The sequence below is a fragment of the Ranitomeya imitator genome, chromosome 4 (genome assembly GCF_032444005.1).
Source record: "Ranitomeya imitator isolate aRanImi1 chromosome 4, aRanImi1.pri, whole genome shotgun sequence".
Lineage (NCBI taxonomy): Eukaryota > Metazoa > Chordata > Amphibia > Anura > Dendrobatidae > Ranitomeya > Ranitomeya imitator.
Window position 1 is genome coordinate 43,369,461 of NC_091285.1, and position 19,700 is coordinate 43,389,160.

Genomic DNA, 19,700 nt, shown 5'->3' on the forward strand with positions numbered 1-19,700 from the left:
AATCTGCACAGGATCCGTCATTTCAATGTCTTGACGGATCCTGTGCAGATTGTAAAAACGGAAGTGTGAAAGAAGCCTTACTCTATAAAATTCATAGTGATCCGGTATTAGTGCAAGGGGTTTGGCTTCTTGTTTCTGAGGACATCGCACGGAGAGGAAAATATAAAACATGGTGTTAAATGGCGGAATAGAAGTAGTTACTATAGATATAGATTTAGTTGTAGTTTAGGAACTTATACTTAACATATTTCCATTTATTTGATTCACGAGATTATAGTTCCATATTTCCATTTATATGATTCACGAGATGAAAATGATCTGAATATACACAGTCGTTAACCCCCTTGTATTTTTTTTAATTTCATAGACTGTAAATATCATTCTGGATATGACTAGGGGCGAGCACCCTACTTTACATATAACGATGTATGCTTTGTATTATATGTAATAATAACGAGTACAAATGTGTATATTGTATAACTTTTATTTTTTTGGTTAATAAACAAATTAAAAAAAAAATGTTCCTGTGCTAAGATAATCATATAAATGTGCCCTGCTGTGTAATGGTCGTGTCTGACCGTGCAGGAACATGGTCTGATCATACACAGCTCCTGGGCAGGGGAGGAAGCAAAAGACTATACAGACAGGACAGCACGGGGTCACAGATGATTTTTTTTTTTTGTTAGGTAAAATATTTCCTTGCCCGTTTTTTTTACCCCTTCACGACATACGGTGTATATTTACACAATATTTTAAATCTGCAGGTAAAACCTCTCGCTTTATTTTTTTTTTTTTCTTTGGTGCATGTCTGTGGACGAATAGACAAAAAAAACCCTTGAAGTAAATGGGTTTTACCCTTTAGCTCTTGAAAAAGTAATTAACACAGAGGTTCCCCTACTTGTTCTCCTATCCCTGAAATGTCCCCAAGCTGTACAACTGCTAACCTCCTACTGGTTTAGTTCTGTTGGGTTTGTGACTTGGAGAACAATCCGGCCACACTTCATTTGTAATCGATTCACAAATCCAGGTAATCCCTTAGGGTTCACTTACTTTATCTTGTAACTGTATATATTATGCGTCTCCTGTTTCATTGCTTTATTTTCTGGGTTAAAAAAAAACCCTGGTCTTTCTCTAAAGCAAATTGGACTAATGATTGTTCTTCACGGCATGAGCCGAGTCTCCTCAATCAGCGGTCTGCTACAAATGAATTGGATTGTGTGCACGGCGTAATACCGGTTATATCCTCGCCGGGCGTCTTAATGGCGTTTTTTAAAAGATCAGATTCTTAAATTACATTTGTCTTGTTGTTGTCTTCAAGATGAAACCAAGCTGAAACTGTGGAATATCACTAACAAGAATGTGTTACACTTGCCCACCATCTTCCACCACCTACCCCACCTTCTGTCCAAGGAGAACAGCTTGCAGCCAGCAATACACGTGGGTCAGGGGAGGACTGGAGGTAAGTGCTGCTAATACAGAGAAGGAATAGTGTTATCGTGCGCCATGTATGTGTTTCCAAGCACAGTACCCCTACTGAAATGTCACCACTCATGGCCACCCAAGACTGTGACCGTAACTGTGCCGCACCTTATAATTGCACGTACCCCCTAGATACATGATGTGTTATTAACCCCAACCTCTGCTAGTCCAATACAGTCACAGATGAGCAGATTTATTGTTTTATTCATAAGCATTTATCAAAGTGCTTTTACTAATTTCTCCAGTGATCCAATTAAATGGAATCTGCCAGTAAGGTCAATCCAGCCAAGCCGAAATATTGGCATGCAGATCTTTGAAACTGTAAATCCCTAGACACCATTATATTTTCTATTTGTATTCCCAAGTAATTACGGTTTTCATTCATATGCAAATGAGGCGTTAAGTGCTCAGGGTGTGACAAAGCACTTTGGCCGCCTCTGCCTTCCCTGGTCAGTTCTCCGCCCAGCACCAGCCTCTCTTGATTGATATCTCCGTCTCATTTCCTTGTCTGATGTCACAGATAGTGAGCTATCCTTCAGGCTAAAGAGGCTAGTGATGCCATGTCAGAAGGCAGAGGCTAGTTAGGGGCTATGGACGTGTAGTAGCATCTGGGAATCAACCAAGGGAGGCAGAAGCTAGTAAAGTGCTATGACGCTTCCAGAACACTTAACACCTCTTTTGGATGTGAATGAAAGATGCTGAATTCTTAATGCGATTTACCTATAAATGTGTAGTGTTGTTCCTCTTTTATCCCTCCTGGAAACGTGGGACTTATTTCCCATCATTAGGCTTGTAAATGGGGTGTCTGCACAGTGATACTGTCAGCACTAATAAGCGATGTCAGATTGTGTAGGGACATAAGCCATTACTATGGAAATGGGTAACGCAGAGTTGTCATTCTGATCATATATATAAAGAAGTAGCGGCTTACTTACACTAGCCAGTAATCAGGAACACTCGTAAGTACACTCATCGGCCTAAGCGATTGTTCGTCAGGTGAGATGATTAAGCTGGCTTAAAAGTCATTGTTTACACAAGACAGTCTATGTGCACAGAACGATTGTTTTGTGAGAATGGCGGTGTGGACATTCATTCCGCCTGTTACATGACCCGATACCCCGTCAGCTCTTGTTTTACAGCAAGTGACACAATGCAGACATTTCCTTTTTTTTTTTATTTAATTTTAAACTACCGTATTTGTCCTTCACCTTTTATTTTTGCTCTTTCATTGTCCGGTTGTCCATTTGTTAGTAATGTGTACCTCATTACTTTCACAGTGTCTATAGTAATGGGGATCCCCAGCGTGAAGAGAGAAGTCCACTCCTATCTGTCCGACACCCTCAACTCACTGATCTCTGAACTAAACCAGCAAGAGAAGGAAGACTGTGTGATTGTGGTTCTGATCGCCGAGGTACGAGGCATCTACTGCAGCGCCCTTTACTCGGATGTAATGAAGCCATTCCGAAAGCTGACGTGCTTCACAGACGAGAATTAATTATTATTATTTATATAGCACCATTAATTCCATAGGGCTGTACATGAGAAGGGGTTACATCAAAATACAAATATCACTTACAGTAAGCAAAACTAACAATGACAGACTGGTACAGAGGGGCGAGGACCCTGGCCTTGCGGGCTTACATTCTACTGGATTATCGGGAAGGAGACAGTAGGTCGGGGGTTGCAGTAGCTCCGATGGTGTAGAGGTGGCCATGTGGTCTTTACAGGCTGTAAGCTTCCTTGAAGAGGTGGGTTTTCAGGTTTCTTTTGAAGGATCCAAAAGTAGTGGATAACCGGACGTGTTGGGGCTCTGAATTCCAGAGGATGGGTGATATTCGGGAGAAGTCTTGGAGGCGATTGGGTGAGGAGCGAATGAGCGTGGAGGAGAGAAGGAGGTCTTGGAAGGACCGGAGATTACGTGAGGGAAGATATTGAGAGATTAGTGTGGAAATATACGGAGGAAACAGGTTATTGATGGCTTTGTAGGTCAGTGTTAGTAATTTAAACTGGATACGCTGGGAAATTGGGAGCCAGTGAAGGGATTTGCAAAGAAGGGAAGCAGTACCTAACTGAAGCGAAGAAAAGTTTCAGAAAAATTATTTTTCTGAAGTTTAGAATATCGGACACTTTTTGCGGTGAGGGTGCCAAGATACTGAATGTGAGGCTAAAAGGAAGAACGTACAGTACTTCAACTTGCGGTATAATGGTTTTTCATGTAGTATCTTCTTTAACCCCTTTCTGACCTCAGACAAGATAGTACGTCCAAGGTCAAATCCCTCGCTTTGATGTGCAGGGCTCCGGCGATGAGCCCGCATCAAAGCCGGGACATGTCAGCTGTTTTGAACAGATGACATGTACCCGCAATAGCGGCGGGTGAAATCACGATTCACCCGCCGCTATTAACTAGTTATAGCGTTTGACAGCGGCATTTAACCGGCGCTTACTGCCGGAAATAAGCGCATCGCCGACCCCCGCCACATGACCACCCTGTGGTCGGCGCTCATAGCAAGCCTGCATTTCTGCTACATAGCAGCGATCTGATGATTGCTGTAATGTAGCAGAGCCGATCAAGTTGTGGCAGCTTCTAGCCTCCCATGGAGGCTATTGAAGCATGGCAAAAGTAAGAAAAGAAAAAAAAAGTAAAAAAAATGTGAAAAAAATATTAAAGTTTAAATCACCCCCCTTTCGCCCCATTCAAAATGAATCAATAAAAGCAAAATCAAACCGACACATATTTGGTATCGCCGCGTACAGAATCGCCCGATCTATCAATTAAGAAAAAGGATTAACCTGATCGCTACACGGCTTAGCGAGAAAAAAAAATTGAAATGCCAAAATTACGTTTTTTTGCATTAAAATGCAATAACGGGCGATCAAAAGAACGTATGTACACCTAATTGGTATCATTAAAAATGTCAGCTCGGCTCGCAAAATATAAGCCCTAAACCGACCCCAGATCATGAAAAATGGAGATGCTACGGGTATCGGAAAATGGCGCAATTTTTTTTTTTTTAATTTAAGCAAAGTTTGGAATTTTTTTTCACCACTTAGATAAGAGAGAACCTAGACATGTTTGGTGTCTATGAACTCGTAATTCATTTCAAAAACCTGACCGGCACATCCAAACATAGACTCAGTGTGAACAGGTGCTGAACCTAGAGTCGCCAACTCGTATATAGTTAAGTAAATAAGGCAGCACACTGTAGCGCTGAAACATGCAAATATGAAACACGAAAATTGAACTGCATTACTGCACTAGAAATATGAAAAATGAGAGCGTTTAGCGCATAAAAATGGCCAATTTTATGTGTACCTGGTAGCCCCTTTACGGCATCTCTCTTATACCAGGTCCTACACTTGCCTTACCTCGCTTACCTTGGATGTGCCGGTCAGGTTTTTTTAAATGTATTCTCTAGCCTTCTGATCGTGCACTCCGCCTCCTAGCCACAGGTGTTTTAATTACAGCAGGTCCAATACCCCTCCACAGAGAGAGAATTTTAGTCTAGTAAGAGGTTTCACATGTACCCATTCAGATGGAGACGTTTATTCTCAGCGAGGTAAGGCAAGTGTAGGACCTGGTATAAGAGAGATGCCGTAAAGGGGCTACCAGGTACACATAAAATTGGCCATTTTTATGCGCTAAACGCTCTCATTTTTCATATTTCTAGTGCAGTAATGCAGTTCAATTTTCGTGTTTCATATTTGCATGTTTCAGCGCTACAGTGTGCTGCCTTATTTACTTAACTATGAACTCGTAATGACCTGGAGAATCCTAATGGCAGGTCAGTTTTAGCATTACGTGAACCTAGTAAAAAAGCCAAACAAAAAACAAGTGTGGAATTGCACTTTTTTTGCAATTTCACCGCATTTGGAATTTTTTTTTCTCGTTTTCTAGTACACGACATGCTAAAACCAATGATGTCGTTCAGAAGTACAACTTGTTTCACAAAAAATAAGCCCTCACATGGCCATATTGACGGAAAAATAAAAAAGGTTATGGCTCTGGGATGGAGGGGAGCGAAAAACGAACACGGAAAAACCCAAGGTCATGAAGGGGTTAATATGTCCCCGTGGGTCAGAGGTGGATAACTGTCTTTAAAAAAATAAATAGTCGTGTCACTTTCCATAAAGGCGTCATTTCTTATCTGGTGTAAAAACCACTGTTCTCCTGAATCTGGCATCGTTTTTTCTTCTTTCTCCACCTCTACATTTGTGAGATATTTCTCTCTCTTCCTGATTTTATCTAGTCTTTTTAAAATCTAACTGTACAAAAGTTCTCCCCCCCCACCCCCCCAGTAAAAGATAACTTATATTTATCAGAGTTAAAAATGCCACCACCTGGTGAACTTTACTGTGTGGGTATATTTATAAAGGTTATAGAGGAGGAAGAGATCAATACAGATTTCTGCCCATACAGGCAGTGTCATTTACACCAGGTAAAAAACTATATACTTATGGCAAGTGACAGGATGACTTTAAAGGGAACCGGTCATTTCATTTTTAGCAACTAAACTGTTCCCATTGCAATGTTAGTGATGTAATTTGGATCACTAGCACGTTTTTGTCAATCAAAATGGCGCCACAATGATGTCCAAAATTTACTTTATATAGTTATATAATACCTGCTCATTCAGTCAAAGGGGTGTGCATCGTTTTCTTTCAGACACGGGCTCGTCATATTGTCAACGCCCTCGCACTCTGACGTAGATCTGGGTATTTATTATGATGGAATATAGGCTGAACTGGATGGACAAATGTCTTTTTTCGGCCTTACTAACTATGTTACTATGTTACTCTAATGTTCCAGGTTGTGCCGATGTCACGTGAATCCGCTCTAAAATGCTGCGCTTGCTCAGTGTTCAACGGGGAGGCGCACATGCGCAGTAACGTCACTGCACAAGCATGGGGAGCAGATCGTCACTGTGCATTCGCAGCTCCCTGATTGACACTACCCCAGCGCGGGGAGCAGGTCGTCACTGCGCATGCGCAGCTCCCTGGTTGACACTACCTCAGCGCGGGAGCAGATCGTCACTGCGCATGTGCAGCTCCCTGGTTGACACTACCCCAGCGCAGGGAGCAGATTGTCACTGCGCATGCACAGCTCCCTGATTGACACTACCTCAGCGCGGGGAGCAGATCATCACTGCGCATGAGCAGCTCCCTGATTGACACGACCCCAGCGCGGGGAGCAGATCGTCACTGCGCGTGCGCAGCTCACTGGTTGACACTACCCCAGTGCGGGGAGCAGATCGTCACTGCGCATGCACAGCTCCCTAATTAACACTACCCCACTCCACACTGTGCAAGCGCGGGAGCGGATTCCTGTGTGCGCAACCCGGAACATCAATCAAAGTGCGTCGGTGTCGACAATATGACGAGTCCATGGCTGAAAGAAAATGAAGCACACCCCTGTGAATGAATGAGCAGGTACCATATAAAGTGAGCTTTGGACATGATTCTGGCGCCGTTTTAATTGAAAAGACACAAGTGTTAGAGATGCACATTACATCACTAACAACGCACTGGGGACAGTTTAGTTTCTAAAAATGACATGACCCCGGTTCCCTTTATGATTTAGTGTAACATCCATTGGGTCATAGAGAACTTAATAAGGGCGTATACCGACATCGTGGTAGAGATGCAGGTTTTTTCGCACACTGGGTGATGGTGACCATCTGCGATGGCCTCGGGACCCCATTTACCAGGCAATAATGTGATTCAGGGGGAATCTTATCCATCACTGGGTCATCTATGGGCCGCACACTGTGTCATTTGCTTAATTGCCTTTTATAGCTCCAAATGTTGTGGTGTATTCATCCGAGCGTGGATGTACTAAGCGATTTGTATCTTTTATATCTTGAATATTAGTAGTCTCTATAAAACATCTTAAGAGATAAACAATGGCCTCTAAAATATCTCTAATGCCTTCACTGACGGCTCTAGGAGCAGGAACGCTGTGTGCGTAGGTGGTGAGACACAGGACAAATGGTCGCAGTCAATACAGTATTTATAGAAATATGAAGGAGAACAAATAAAAAATACATTAAGTATTTCTAATAATGTAATGATGTCTGCTGACTTTACTGGGTGAGATAATTGTGCATTCTTCAGGGGGTTTTAAGTAAATTTAGACTTGAAATTGGAGCAGACATTGTTACTAATTACATGGCATAATTAGCAGGTAGACATATTAAAGTTTCCAAATTAAAGTGGATAGAACCCCAAAAATGACAACTTTAATGACCCTCTTAGTGAAACTTTCTCCTTGCTACTTTATCTATTCATGCTTTACACTAGGAAGATTGTTTAGTGGTAAAGGGTCTGATCAAACTTAAGAATTCTATTATTTTTTCTTTGCATTGGTTTTTAGGCCATGCTGCCATGTACTGTAAAAGCTGCATTTTTTTCCTCTTGCATTTTTTTTTTCTTCAGAAAATCCAGTGAATTTAACAGTCCAAGTAAATGGATGGGATTTCATGAAAACGCAATGTGTGTTTTAAAGATGCTGTTTAATTGAGGGGGGAGGTGGATTTTTGTTTTTATAAGTTAACAAAAAAGTTTTGTTTTTCTTTAAGTGCAGAATCAGGGTGTTTTTTTTACACTAAAATTAAACCATATGAAAGAAAGTATATAAAGGTACAGATGATTGGCCTCGGGGAGACCAAAACATCCAACACTGCGGAGACACCATCACGTGTTTCTCAACGCAGTGATTCCAGAACACTGCCCCCATCCCTTATGGGAAATATGTAGATGCATGTAAAGAAGCTGCGGAGACACCATCACGTGTTTCTCAACGCAAGCAGTGAATAGCCAGGCCTTTCCCCGGGAAGGAACAACCACGGGAAGGGCAGCATCCTATGAAGGAAAGCCACCTATGCCAAGCATGGTATCCATCCACAGACAGCTGTTTCGGGGTTTTTGCCCCTTATCAGTGTGGAGTAGGAATCTGGCTATTAGGAGCAGTGCCTAGTAAAAAGGCTATAAAGGTACAGATGATTGGCCTCGGGGAGACCAAAACATCCAACACCGCGGAGACACCATCACGTGTTTCTCGACGCAGTGATTCCAGAACACTGCCCCCATCCCTTATGGGAAATATGCAGATGCATGTAAAGAAGCTGCGGAGACACCATCACATGTTTCTCAACGCAGTGATTCCAGAACACTGCCCCCAACCCTTATGGGAAATATGCAGATGCATGTAAAGAAGCTGCGGAGACACCATCACGTGTTTCTCAACGCAAGCAGTGAATAGCCAGGCCTTTCCCCGGGAAGGAACAACCACGGGAAGGGCAGCATCCTATGAAGGAAAGCCACCTATGCCAACCCCGAAACAGCTGTCTGTGGATGGATACCATGCTTGGCATAGGTGGCTTTCCTTCATAGGATGCTGCCCTTCCCGTGGTTGTTCCTTCCCGGGGAAAGGCCTGGCTATTCACTGCTTGCGTTGAGAAACACGTGATGGTGTCTCCGCAGCTTCTTTACATGCATATGAAAGAAAGGTCACTTAAAATCTGCACCAAAAAAAGGGAAATGGGTATAACAAAAAAACCCCCAAATAATCAGATTCTATATAGATAAAGCAGTGTTTGCTCATGTGCGATCACAGCCTAGGTATTATTCTGCAGAGATTTTCAGTCACTCCCCTGCCTGACCTCATTCAGAGTAATTCATCTACCTATTGAGGTGTGTCGGTAAAGCAGATCCATTGTGATTAGGATTGATCTTTGCTGTCCTATAGGAGTCAGATGTGAATATCACACTGCCGATTTGTTTGGATTCATGATTTCTTTTAGCTGTCTCTGTGACATTACCTCTGCTATCTGTCGAAATCTTGTTGCCTGCACCATTTTACATGTGGCTGGTGCATGTACAGTAGGTTACTGCCAATTGCAATGGAGAGTGGAGCTGACTACTACAAATGGGTTAACCTGCGCTGCCGCGGAAGGATGATGAGACAGGAAACCTAGTAATGCGCTTTGTCTACGCATTTCAAAGTATTAAACTTCTTTATTAGGACAAACGTGTTTTTCCCTGATGAAGTTAAGTCCTGCGAAACGCGTTGACAAATAGACCACATTACTAGGATTCCTGTCTTCTCATTACCGTGGGTCTGCAGCAGGCTACAACGACCAGGTGAACACGATTGTGCATTTCATTGATGTGGTGTACCCAGGTAAGACCCTGTTATGCTTTTTGTCATTCTCTAGTTTTATAATATAACGGACTACTGCAAGTGCACGGATATGCAAGTCATACACACAAGTGCACTTGTTGGGCGTGATAGATTCTCTTTAAAGGACATGTAGCCAATCAGCTTGTTTAAAAACAAAAAAAAAAAGATTCCTCTCAATTTTTACGTTTTTGGGGAACTCTCTCGGTTCTTGTCTTAAGTGATACCCTGAATAAAATCCAGCAGTCAGGAATCACCTAGAGACAAAGTAGGTAAGTTGTAACTTTCACATTTACAACTTCTAAAGATTACATATAAAGAGAAAGTGTAGTTCCTGTATTACCCTGATCATTTTGGGCCTGTCGGAGGTATATTTCTGACCTAAGGCCACTCGTAGGCCCATGTGTAGAGAAAACAAAAAAAATCGATGCTGCACAATATACGTTTTTTTCCCTTGTGCCCCTGTGAATAGGAAAAGCCATTCTACAATAGTGAGAAGAAAGTGTGATAAATGCGCTATCCCAGTGGGGTGTGACCCAGCACTCCTACCTCACACAGGGTGGGGAGAGGCTCCTGCTGCAGTCATGTCCTACTGCCACAAACAGAATGCAAAGAAACTGACTTCTGTAGTCGCATAGAGAAGATATCTTGTTATTTTTTTCAGCTTTAATCATATGAAGCAGAATAGGGTCAAAAAGGTGCGGATAAAGGGAGGGAATGCTGTAATTTTTTTTTTCTTGCGCATTTCCTATGTTTAGCCTTACTTTAGTAAACTACTGATTTTCTTTCTTCACTTCTCCCCTGTGTCCTTTATCAGATAACCAATTATGAATTGTGAGATAATAGATGGGGGAAGGAGAGCTCCTGAGAATTAATCAGCCTCAGACTCCTGTTCAGGCCCATTAAATTGTCTATTTTTTGTGTATTTACGGACAGTCTGTCTCCCACCATCTTCGTCTGCCAGTGCATTGCTATGTGGTAATTGCATTAACACTACAGTTAACAGTTGTGTAAAAACTGCTTCTGTAGCAGAAACCATCATGTCCGCTCTAGTTCAGCGTCACAGTAATGGAAGGACAGTGTTACAGAGAAACTGTGAGTTTTTGTGCTGACAAATCATATACTGATTATCATAGAAGAAAGCATGTCCCATAGTAGAAAAAAACCTCCCCATGGTCTCATTTTTTATAGTACATATACAAATGAGATCTGTTATCCACTGTAGCCATATCCAAAATGTAAGATTCCCCGTCTGAAGAGCATTTTCATCTGTACAAATTTACACTATGCAGTTAATGCATTCATTTGTTAACCAATCTTCCAAATTGGAGGGTAACTATTGGGGTAGCACTTGCCAAGGGCTCTTGTGCTATATGAATAGACTCCTAAAATAAATGTCCCGTTACAGATTTTGCATTGGCACCTTATGAATTTCCTAAGGGTGCCATTTTTATACCTTCGACCATGCTATAAGCAGGACTACATCGGACAACTGTTAGCGTTACACAGATGGTCATATAATGCAATACAGAAGTATAGTAGGGTCCTGGGGTCATATTTGACACAGAACTTTCCTTTATTCCCCATAGACAATTCCTCACTCTCTCATGTCACCTGTACCTTAAATTACAGAATCCAACCTTTTTGTACCTTTTGAAAACTGCAAAAACTCTTTCTGTCGCTCTTATTCATTATCGTCTGGACTATTGCAACTCCCTATTGATTGGTCTACCTCTTACCAAACTTTCTCCTCTCCAATCAATCCAGAATGCGGCAGCCAGGGTTGTATTTTTGTGCAGCCATTACATCAATGTCCCCACCTTGTGCCAGCCATTACACTGGTTACCCGTCCACTACAGAGTTCAATGTAAACTTTCCTCTCACCATAAAGCTCTACACAGTTCTGCTTCACCATGCATCTCTTTCCTTATCTCTGTCTATCACCTTACTCATGCTCTCTGTTATGCAATTGATTGAAGATTAACATCCTCCGTAATCCGATCCTCCCACTTCTATTTCAAGACTTCTCTCGTGCTGCGCCAATTTTCTGGGATGTACTACCCCAGGTGTTCAGACTGATGCCTATCCCTCACATTTTTAAGCATTCTTTAAAAACCCATTTCTTTAGACAAGCCTATCACCTCACTTCACTAACATTCCTCCTTTCTAAAATTTTCTTAGAATCTGGTTCCTCTTACTCATCTGCGTCCACATTCTCTCCATGCACCCAATAGCACTTGGGGACTGTACTTAGACAAATACCGGCTGCTGACCGGATCCTGCAGCCTTATATCATAACCCTTATTTATTATAATCATGGCTGGACCATACATGACAAATACTTTTTACCTATTGTGTCCCCCCATTTTCTTAAAGATGGTAAGCTTGTGAGCAGGGCCCTCACTCCTCCTGTACCTGTTGAAATGTGTTGCATTGTATTGTTTTTATTGTCTGTACATTTCCCAGTGCTGCGGAATATGTTGGCGCTACAGAAATTAAATTATTATTAGTATTATTATAGCAGCGTATACTACTAGGTTCATGCATAATGGTCTTTTCGTAGGACTAAAAACTTGTGAAATTTAAGAAAAAATATTTAAAAACTTCTTGACAATTAAAAATACATTACAAAAAGAACACATAATTGGTATTGCCGCACCCCATAATGAGGTCAGCTATAAAATGATCATGCTACTTTTACCCACGATGTAAATTCAGCTTCACACAGCACGGATGACTGAAGAATAAAAACTCTTTGAAAATGGCAAACAGAAACCATTTATTTTGTTTTAGTTTTTATTGTGCAAAAGAAATATTTTATCCCTGTAAAACTCAAACTGGAAAAACTAAACCCAGTAAACACAACCTCAAGAAATTGAGGAATTGCTGTTTCACTCCTCACCCCTCAAACTATATATTCTTCATTACATGTTATGTCTTTCAAAACGGATCCATAAAAGTACAAATCGTCAAATCATAGAACGTTAAAGTTGGAAGGGACCTCCAGGGTCATCTGGTCCAACCCCCTGCTCAATGCAGGATTCACTAAATCATCTCAGACAGATATCTGTCCAGCCTCTGTTTTTATTTCCATTTAAATAAAACTCACCACCTCTTATGGCAGCTTGTTCCACTCATTGATCACCCTCACTGTCAAAAACTAATACCTAATCTGTATCTTCTCCCTTTCAGTTTCATTCCATTGCTTCTCTTGTTTCCATGTGCAAATAAGAATAAGCATGGTAGCTCTACACTGTGACAGCCCTTCAGATATTTGTAGACGGCTATTCTCCTCTTTGTCTTCTTTTTTGCAAGCTAAACATTCCCAGATCCTTTAATCGCTCCTCATAGGACATAGTTTGCAGTCTGCTCACTATCCTGGTAGCTCTTCGCTGAACTTGCTTGTTTTTCTTTTTTTTTTTTTACAATGTGGTGCTCAGAACTGGACACAGTATTGTAGATGAGGCCTGACCAAGGAGGAGTAGAGCGGGATAATTACTTCACATGATTTAAGGTACCGTCACATTAAGCGACGCTGCAGCGATATAGGCAACGATGCCCATCGCTGCAGCGTCGCTGTTTCGTCGTTGTGTGGTCGTTGGAGAGCTGTCACACAGACAGCTCTCCAGCGACCAACGATGCCGAAGCGCCGGCCATAAAGCAGAGCGGTGACGTCACCGCTGTGCTCTGCTTTACGGCCAGCCGGCGCTGACACAGTGCAGGGAAGCAGAACACCGGGGGACGCGACAGACACCGGAATGTAAGTATGTAGTGTTTGTTTTTTTTTACATTTACAATGGTAACCAGGGTAAATATCGGGTTACCAGTGAAGACATCGCTGAATCGGCGTCACACACGCCGATTCAGCGATGTCAGCGGGTGATCCAGCGACGAAATAAAGTGCTGGCCTTCTAGCTCCGACCAACGATGTCACAGCAGGATCCTGATCGCTGCTGCGTGTCAAACACAACGATATCGCTATCCAGGACGCTGCAACGTCACGGATCGCTATCGTTGTTAAGTTGTTCAGTGTGAAGGTACCTTTAGACTCCATGCTTCTCATAATACATCCTAGAACTTTGTTTGTCTTGTTTGCTCCTGCACCACATTGGTGACTCATGTGTAGTCTGTGATCTATTAGTATACTCAAGTATTTTTCACACGTGCTGTCGCTTACTTTTTTTTCCTCCCATTCAGTAGATGTCACTTTGATTTTTCTTTCACAGATGTAGAATTTTGCATTTCTCCCTGTTAAATACCTTTATATAATCACTGCCCATTGTTCAAGCTTATCTAGATCCTTCTGAATCTTTTCTCTATCTTCTCTAGTGTTAGCTATTAGTGACAAGCGAGTGTGCTGGGGTAAGGTGTTAGCCAAGCATGCTTGAGTGCTATCTGAGTATCTTCGACTTGCTTGAAAAATATGTGCCTGCACCTGCATGTCTCGCGGCTGTTCGAAAACTGCAACACATGCGAGAATTTCTTGTTTGTTCGACAACCGCAACGCATGCATGGATTGCCTAACAGCCGTGAGACATGCAGCCGCGGGGACTTGAACATAATATTTGAGCACACCGAAGTCACTCGGTTAGCACCCGAGCATGCTCAGACAACACCTCATCACTATTAGCTATCCCTCCTAGCGTTGCAGCATCAGTAAATTTGATTAGTTTACCTTCAGTTCCCTTATCTATATCATTTATAAAAACGTTGAACAACACTGGGGCCAGGACAGATCCTTGTGATATTCCACATAAAACACTCTTCCAATTGTATGTACAACCATTTATTACCACTCTTTGCATATGATCACTGAGCCAATGATCAGCAAATCCTGTTATTGCTACATCGGTAGGTCCGGTGTCTCAGAACTCAGGGTCACTAAAAAGGAAAAACAAATTGGCCAAGACTGTCTCTGCCAGTAAGGGGTTACATAACTCAGTATTTGAATGTATTCTATACCCCATGGCAAGAATAGGTCAAGATTTATCCTCTGTTTCTCTAAGTTTTTTTTGCTATTGATCATTAGGGTATAAGCCTGGGATGTAGCTTACTTGAATGTAAATGTATGCAATAAACCTCACGTGTGAATTGGTGACCTAATCTTTGGTGATTGTGAGGATCCGACCTCCGATTCCTTGGAGATCTGTACAAGAGGCTGCTGGGACCTTTCATTATTCAGGTGGGCCCAGCGGTTCATTGATACGAGCGGCTTTTCCCGGTACTGCAGCTTGTCCCGTTCACGTTACATCTCGCCTACAGCCACAATTGAGTCTCTTGAACTGCAATTAGCGGCACAGACTCTGCTGTATGTTCCGGGCTTCCTACAGTAATATGCCATTTATCTTGCCCCAGAAGGCTCCTTGTTGTTAGGATATGTCATTTTTAATGGCCGTTTTATTCTTGCCGTTGGATGATGATTGCGGCGCCCTGTTATAGTGAGGTTAATGCCTCTATGTTTGAGTGCATGTCCTCAGATGTACAACTTCTAAGGTAGCGCACAATTTGCTCCGAACCAAACGACGACCCGCCATAACGGCCTTTTCATGATTAACGGCAGCATTTCTGTATTTTCCTTCTATAAATATAGCTGTGCAAACACATCATCGGGCTGAAGTATTCTGGGCATTCCCCGATCAGTGCGGCGGTAAATTCTCCCCTGCTTCAGACCGTGCTTCAGCTCGAGTTGGAACAAGAAGCATTTTTCCTGTCTCTAGCAATATGTGTCAGGCTTTCTGTTGGCACATTCATATTTATTTCCCTTTTTTTCCCCCTCTTCAGTAGAATATTGTTTTCCTGCTCCTGGCAGACACTGTGTATGATTGATATGTATCTCTGAGGTTAAGGCACACTGTTTGCCAGCAATCAAAAAGATGAATAGGATTTTAAATGCCATTTTATCTACCGGGATGACGGAACCTCATTTACTACACGATATTGTCATGAGTCCACTTTTAGTATTTATTGGTTTAATGACTGTTGAACGTTGAGTTTTTGCTTTTGTGTTGAGGTGCACTGAACATGCGTGAGCTTCTGGCTATGTCGAATGATGCCACTTAATGCAACATGGCACGTCAATTTTCAGTTCTCTCTGAGCTAGTGGGTGGACACTAGCTGATATGATGCCTTCCATAAACCGCTCACACCAAGATGGATTCCTACTATTTATTACTTATTTTTATAGTGCACAGGCAGAAGCAGCAGCATGGAAAACATGCAGCAGTATTGAGCTGTGTGGCTGTGAATCCATCTCTGCAGTGAGATAAAACCGTTGCTGAGCTGTAGCTCAATCCCAGTGTCTCCTCCTTATTTCTCCCCTCTCCATGGAGTATAATAGGAGGTGTAACCTGACTCCTCACTGTACTGGCAGTCTATCTTGCCTTGAAAAAAGCTTTACTTCAAATCCTTCTTGCTCAGCGTGGATCATGAGTTGAGTAGGCAGGGGTAGGTGAAGAAGTGGCTCATAGGTGGAGACATATATTAGTGTTTCATGTATTCTCCTGTACTGATTTATGCAAAGTTTGTTGAATTGACCGTGAATATTAAAAAATATATATATTATTCAATACTGGGTAAATAAAATGATTTTGTTTTTTCTTTTGCAGACTGATGCACAGTATGCGACCACAGTGGCTGACAACATAAAGAGCCTGTAAGTTTTGTGGGTTTCTTTTTTTCTTATTTTTCTTAATGTAAAAATTTAGGATGTGAGTTATAATGACTAGAGTGTAGAGCAGGGGTGTCAAACTGCATTCCTCGAGGGCTGCAAACAGGTCATGTTTTCAGGATTTCCTTGTACTGCACAGGTGATAATTTAACAAAAGTAGGTGATTAAATTATCACCTGTGCAGTACAAGGAAATCCTGAAAACATGACCTGTTTGCAGCCCTCGAGGAATGCAGTTTGACACCCCTGGTGTAGAGTCTTCAGGGGCCTGAGCCTATGAATAGGGAGAAACCATCATTCTTCTGCTTATGAGATACTTCTTTGCAATGCCCTTGAAGTGTTCGTACAGCTTTTGGGTTCATTTATGGGAAATCTTGGCACGACTCCGTCATTTTAATTTAAGCATTTTGTGCAGTGCTTTTAACAATCTAGAAGTAAAAGTCTGAATGGATTGGATGAAAGCATTTGGACCTGCTTCATAAAGCATTTTACTGGAGGAATCCTATTGGGGAGACTTAACCATATAATCTTTAGCAATAAACCTCCTTGGCAGGTGGTGAATTGAGTATTTTCACTAGGGAAAAAAAATAATGGATAAAGAAGAACGAGTTTGGAAACAGAACTAAGGTTTTAGATTTAGAAAACGTAATTGAAGAAAAAAAAAATGGCACATTGTGCGTGACCACAAACCTTTCAGGATATGGAATAGCACAAAACAGTCATGGAAGTATTGAAAGAAGTCATTAAGGATTTCAATATAGTTTAAAAGGCTCCCCAAATAGGCTTTTGCTTGGACCCCCAGTGATTTGTAATCAAAAGCGGAATCTTTGATGCTAAATTTCCCCCCAACGCCACCAAAGAGAACTGAAGTGTTACACAAAGCTCGTTCTCGTCACCATCCTTCTAATGAACAGTCAGGTTGGGTCCTCCGGAGAGTAGGACACTTCTTGTGGCTGTCCCTGCTCGGGCTTATTGTTCATGGCGCTGCAGTTGAAATCCATATTATTACTTTAAAGTGCCCTAATAGAGTATTAACAAATTGTTTTTCTATGATAGTTTCCCATATTGGCTAAAGAAGAGCAGGCCCGGACTGGGACTAAATAGCATCCCAGGCACACAAAGCGCTAGTCAGCCATATACAAAAATCACCGACTCCCGCCAATCTCCAAAATCGCGGAAAAGTGGCGGTGGTCAATGCATGCTGCAGCTGAAAGAGCTGGGATGGCTATATACATCAGATGGCAACTGAATTCCAACTGCTCAATCCTTATGTCCCCCAGAATAATCTGTTGGGAGGGCAGGCGGCCTCTCCATACACATTAGCCATTTCGCCGATCCCACCGAAACTTGTGGGTTGACTATTATCTAATGTGTATGAGGACTTTAGATATCAAAGATACAGTTGTTCTGGTTTTTTTATCAGATGTTGATGATTGGTGTCTCTTATCCTGGGCCCCATCTTAGTATTTATATCCCCCATCCTGGGACCCATCCTGGTATATAGAGTGTCATGTAAAAGTATAGGCACCCCTGGTCAAAATTACTGTTAATGTGAACAGTCAAGCAAGTTGAAGATGAAATGATCTCTAAAAGGCTTAAAGTTAAGTTTATTGCATTCTAACAATAGCCTAACAGGTTGATCCAGAAGAAGGCAAAAACCCCATGGGGCAGATATTAATTAATTAATCAGACTAATTGTCGTTATGAACATCTATGCCTATTTTAATGCATCTCTCTGTAACATTAAATTGGACTCCTCTGTGTTGACTAACTTGCAGAAAATATCAGCTTCAAATACTAAAATTCTCCTCTGTATGCCCCTTCAAAGTCATTAATAAATGTCAAAAAGAAGAGGGCCCAGTACTGACCTCTGTGGTACCCCACTGTTAACTGTAACACAATGTGGCATGAGCTGCATTATAGACACTAGTTGACATTATGTGTAATAAAACTGTTGACCTATACAACTATTTATTAAGTAGCAATAGTGCCCATAACAAAGCACTAACATAGCACTGCTAAGTCAGACATGATATCCTGGCTTTTTATATACACTGGAGCCTAGACTTCAGCTGCTGCCCTGAGGATGAGGACACTGAAAGGCAGCACCTAACAAGTGTGGCAGATGGTGACTTTAGGCCTGGTGTAGCTGTGGGAGGTTCAGAGGCAGCAGTCTGTGTTGCAGCTCACCTTTAGAGATGACTGGGCTAAGGATGTCTGCGGAGTGCCCTGCTCCTCACACTGGCTGTTGGACCAGCGGGTGCAGGTGAAGAAAAGAAGTCAACAATTGCAGACAGACAGCTAGTGAGATGCCTAGATAGAGCACTAGCTTCACCCACTCAGAAAATCCTGACGCTACATGTCAAATTTAGGCCACATTCACACACTCAGTATTTGGTCAGTATTTTACCTCAGTATCTGTAAGCCAAAACCAGGAGTGGGTGATAATACAGAAGTGGTGACTTGTTTCTATTATACTTTTCCTCTGATTGTTCCTTTCCTGGTTTTGGCTTACAAATACTGAGGTAAAAAACTGCCCAAATAATGAACGTGTGAACGTGGCCTAAAGTTTTGTGTGCATCGCCTCACGCAGAAAGTAGCTGCTTCTGCTTGTAATACATGGCTTCTTCTGTGATTGGGGCGACACATCGGGAATCTGCCTGGCTGGGCCTGAAGATGAGTATCTTAATCATCGGATTCCTCTGTATGATGTCCATAAGGTCCAGTAGGAATTACATACCAGGGCTGTGGAATCAGAGTCTGTGTCCATTGTGGTGGAGTCTGAGTTGATATAAAATGGACTGACTCCGACTCCTAAAATATATAATTAATAAATTGGGTTCAGTAGTACAATGCAGGATGTGCTGTAAATGTTTCCATAATAATTTGAGAAAGTTAAGAATTGTCCTATAAATGTCTGTTCTATTCCTGATCTGAGGATCTGGGCTTTTCTTTGAGGTGAATCTGTTCTGCACTTTATGTACATGCTCAGTAGTGACCAGGGCTGTGAAGTCAGAGTCAGGGAAATTGAGGAGTCGGACTTGGAGGTTTGGCTTACCAACTCCACAGCCCTCTTCCATACAGGGGTTTTCAATTTCGGAAAAACTGTAAAAAAAAAAAGTTTGATCACTAGGTGTGCCTATCGAAATACATCCAAGTGGCAGGTGGAGCCTGTCCGAATCTTCTGGGAGGGGTACTCTACTAGTATGGGTCCACTTATCTGTGTGTGCGCTGTTAGGTAAAGGTCCAAGCTGAACACCAACAATAGAGCTGCATGTAAACTAAATCTTCTACAGAAGGAAGAAAATGGTCTCTATAGTGCCCACAATTAGTAGGCAACCATTAAGGTTAGTAAGGGGGCAGGAAGAGTAACAGCAAA

General features: G+C 42.1%; 1 protein-coding gene across 2 annotated transcripts in view; it reads left to right on the top strand.

Annotated features, from left to right (window-relative positions):
• The window catches only part of MGAT4B (alpha-1,3-mannosyl-glycoprotein 4-beta-N-acetylglucosaminyltransferase B), a 470,916-nt gene that overhangs the window by 278,662 nt on the left and 172,554 nt on the right, over window positions 1–19,700 (top strand). For both annotated transcript variants that reach the window (XM_069763603.1, XM_069763604.1), the window contains exons 3-5: window positions 1,319–1,459; window positions 2,757–2,890; window positions 16,261–16,307. In XM_069763603.1, the coding sequence (XP_069619704.1) occupies window positions 1,319–1,459; window positions 2,757–2,890; window positions 16,261–16,307 (322 nt within the window). The remainder of the gene's footprint in view (window positions 1–1,318; window positions 1,460–2,756; window positions 2,891–16,260; window positions 16,308–19,700) is intronic.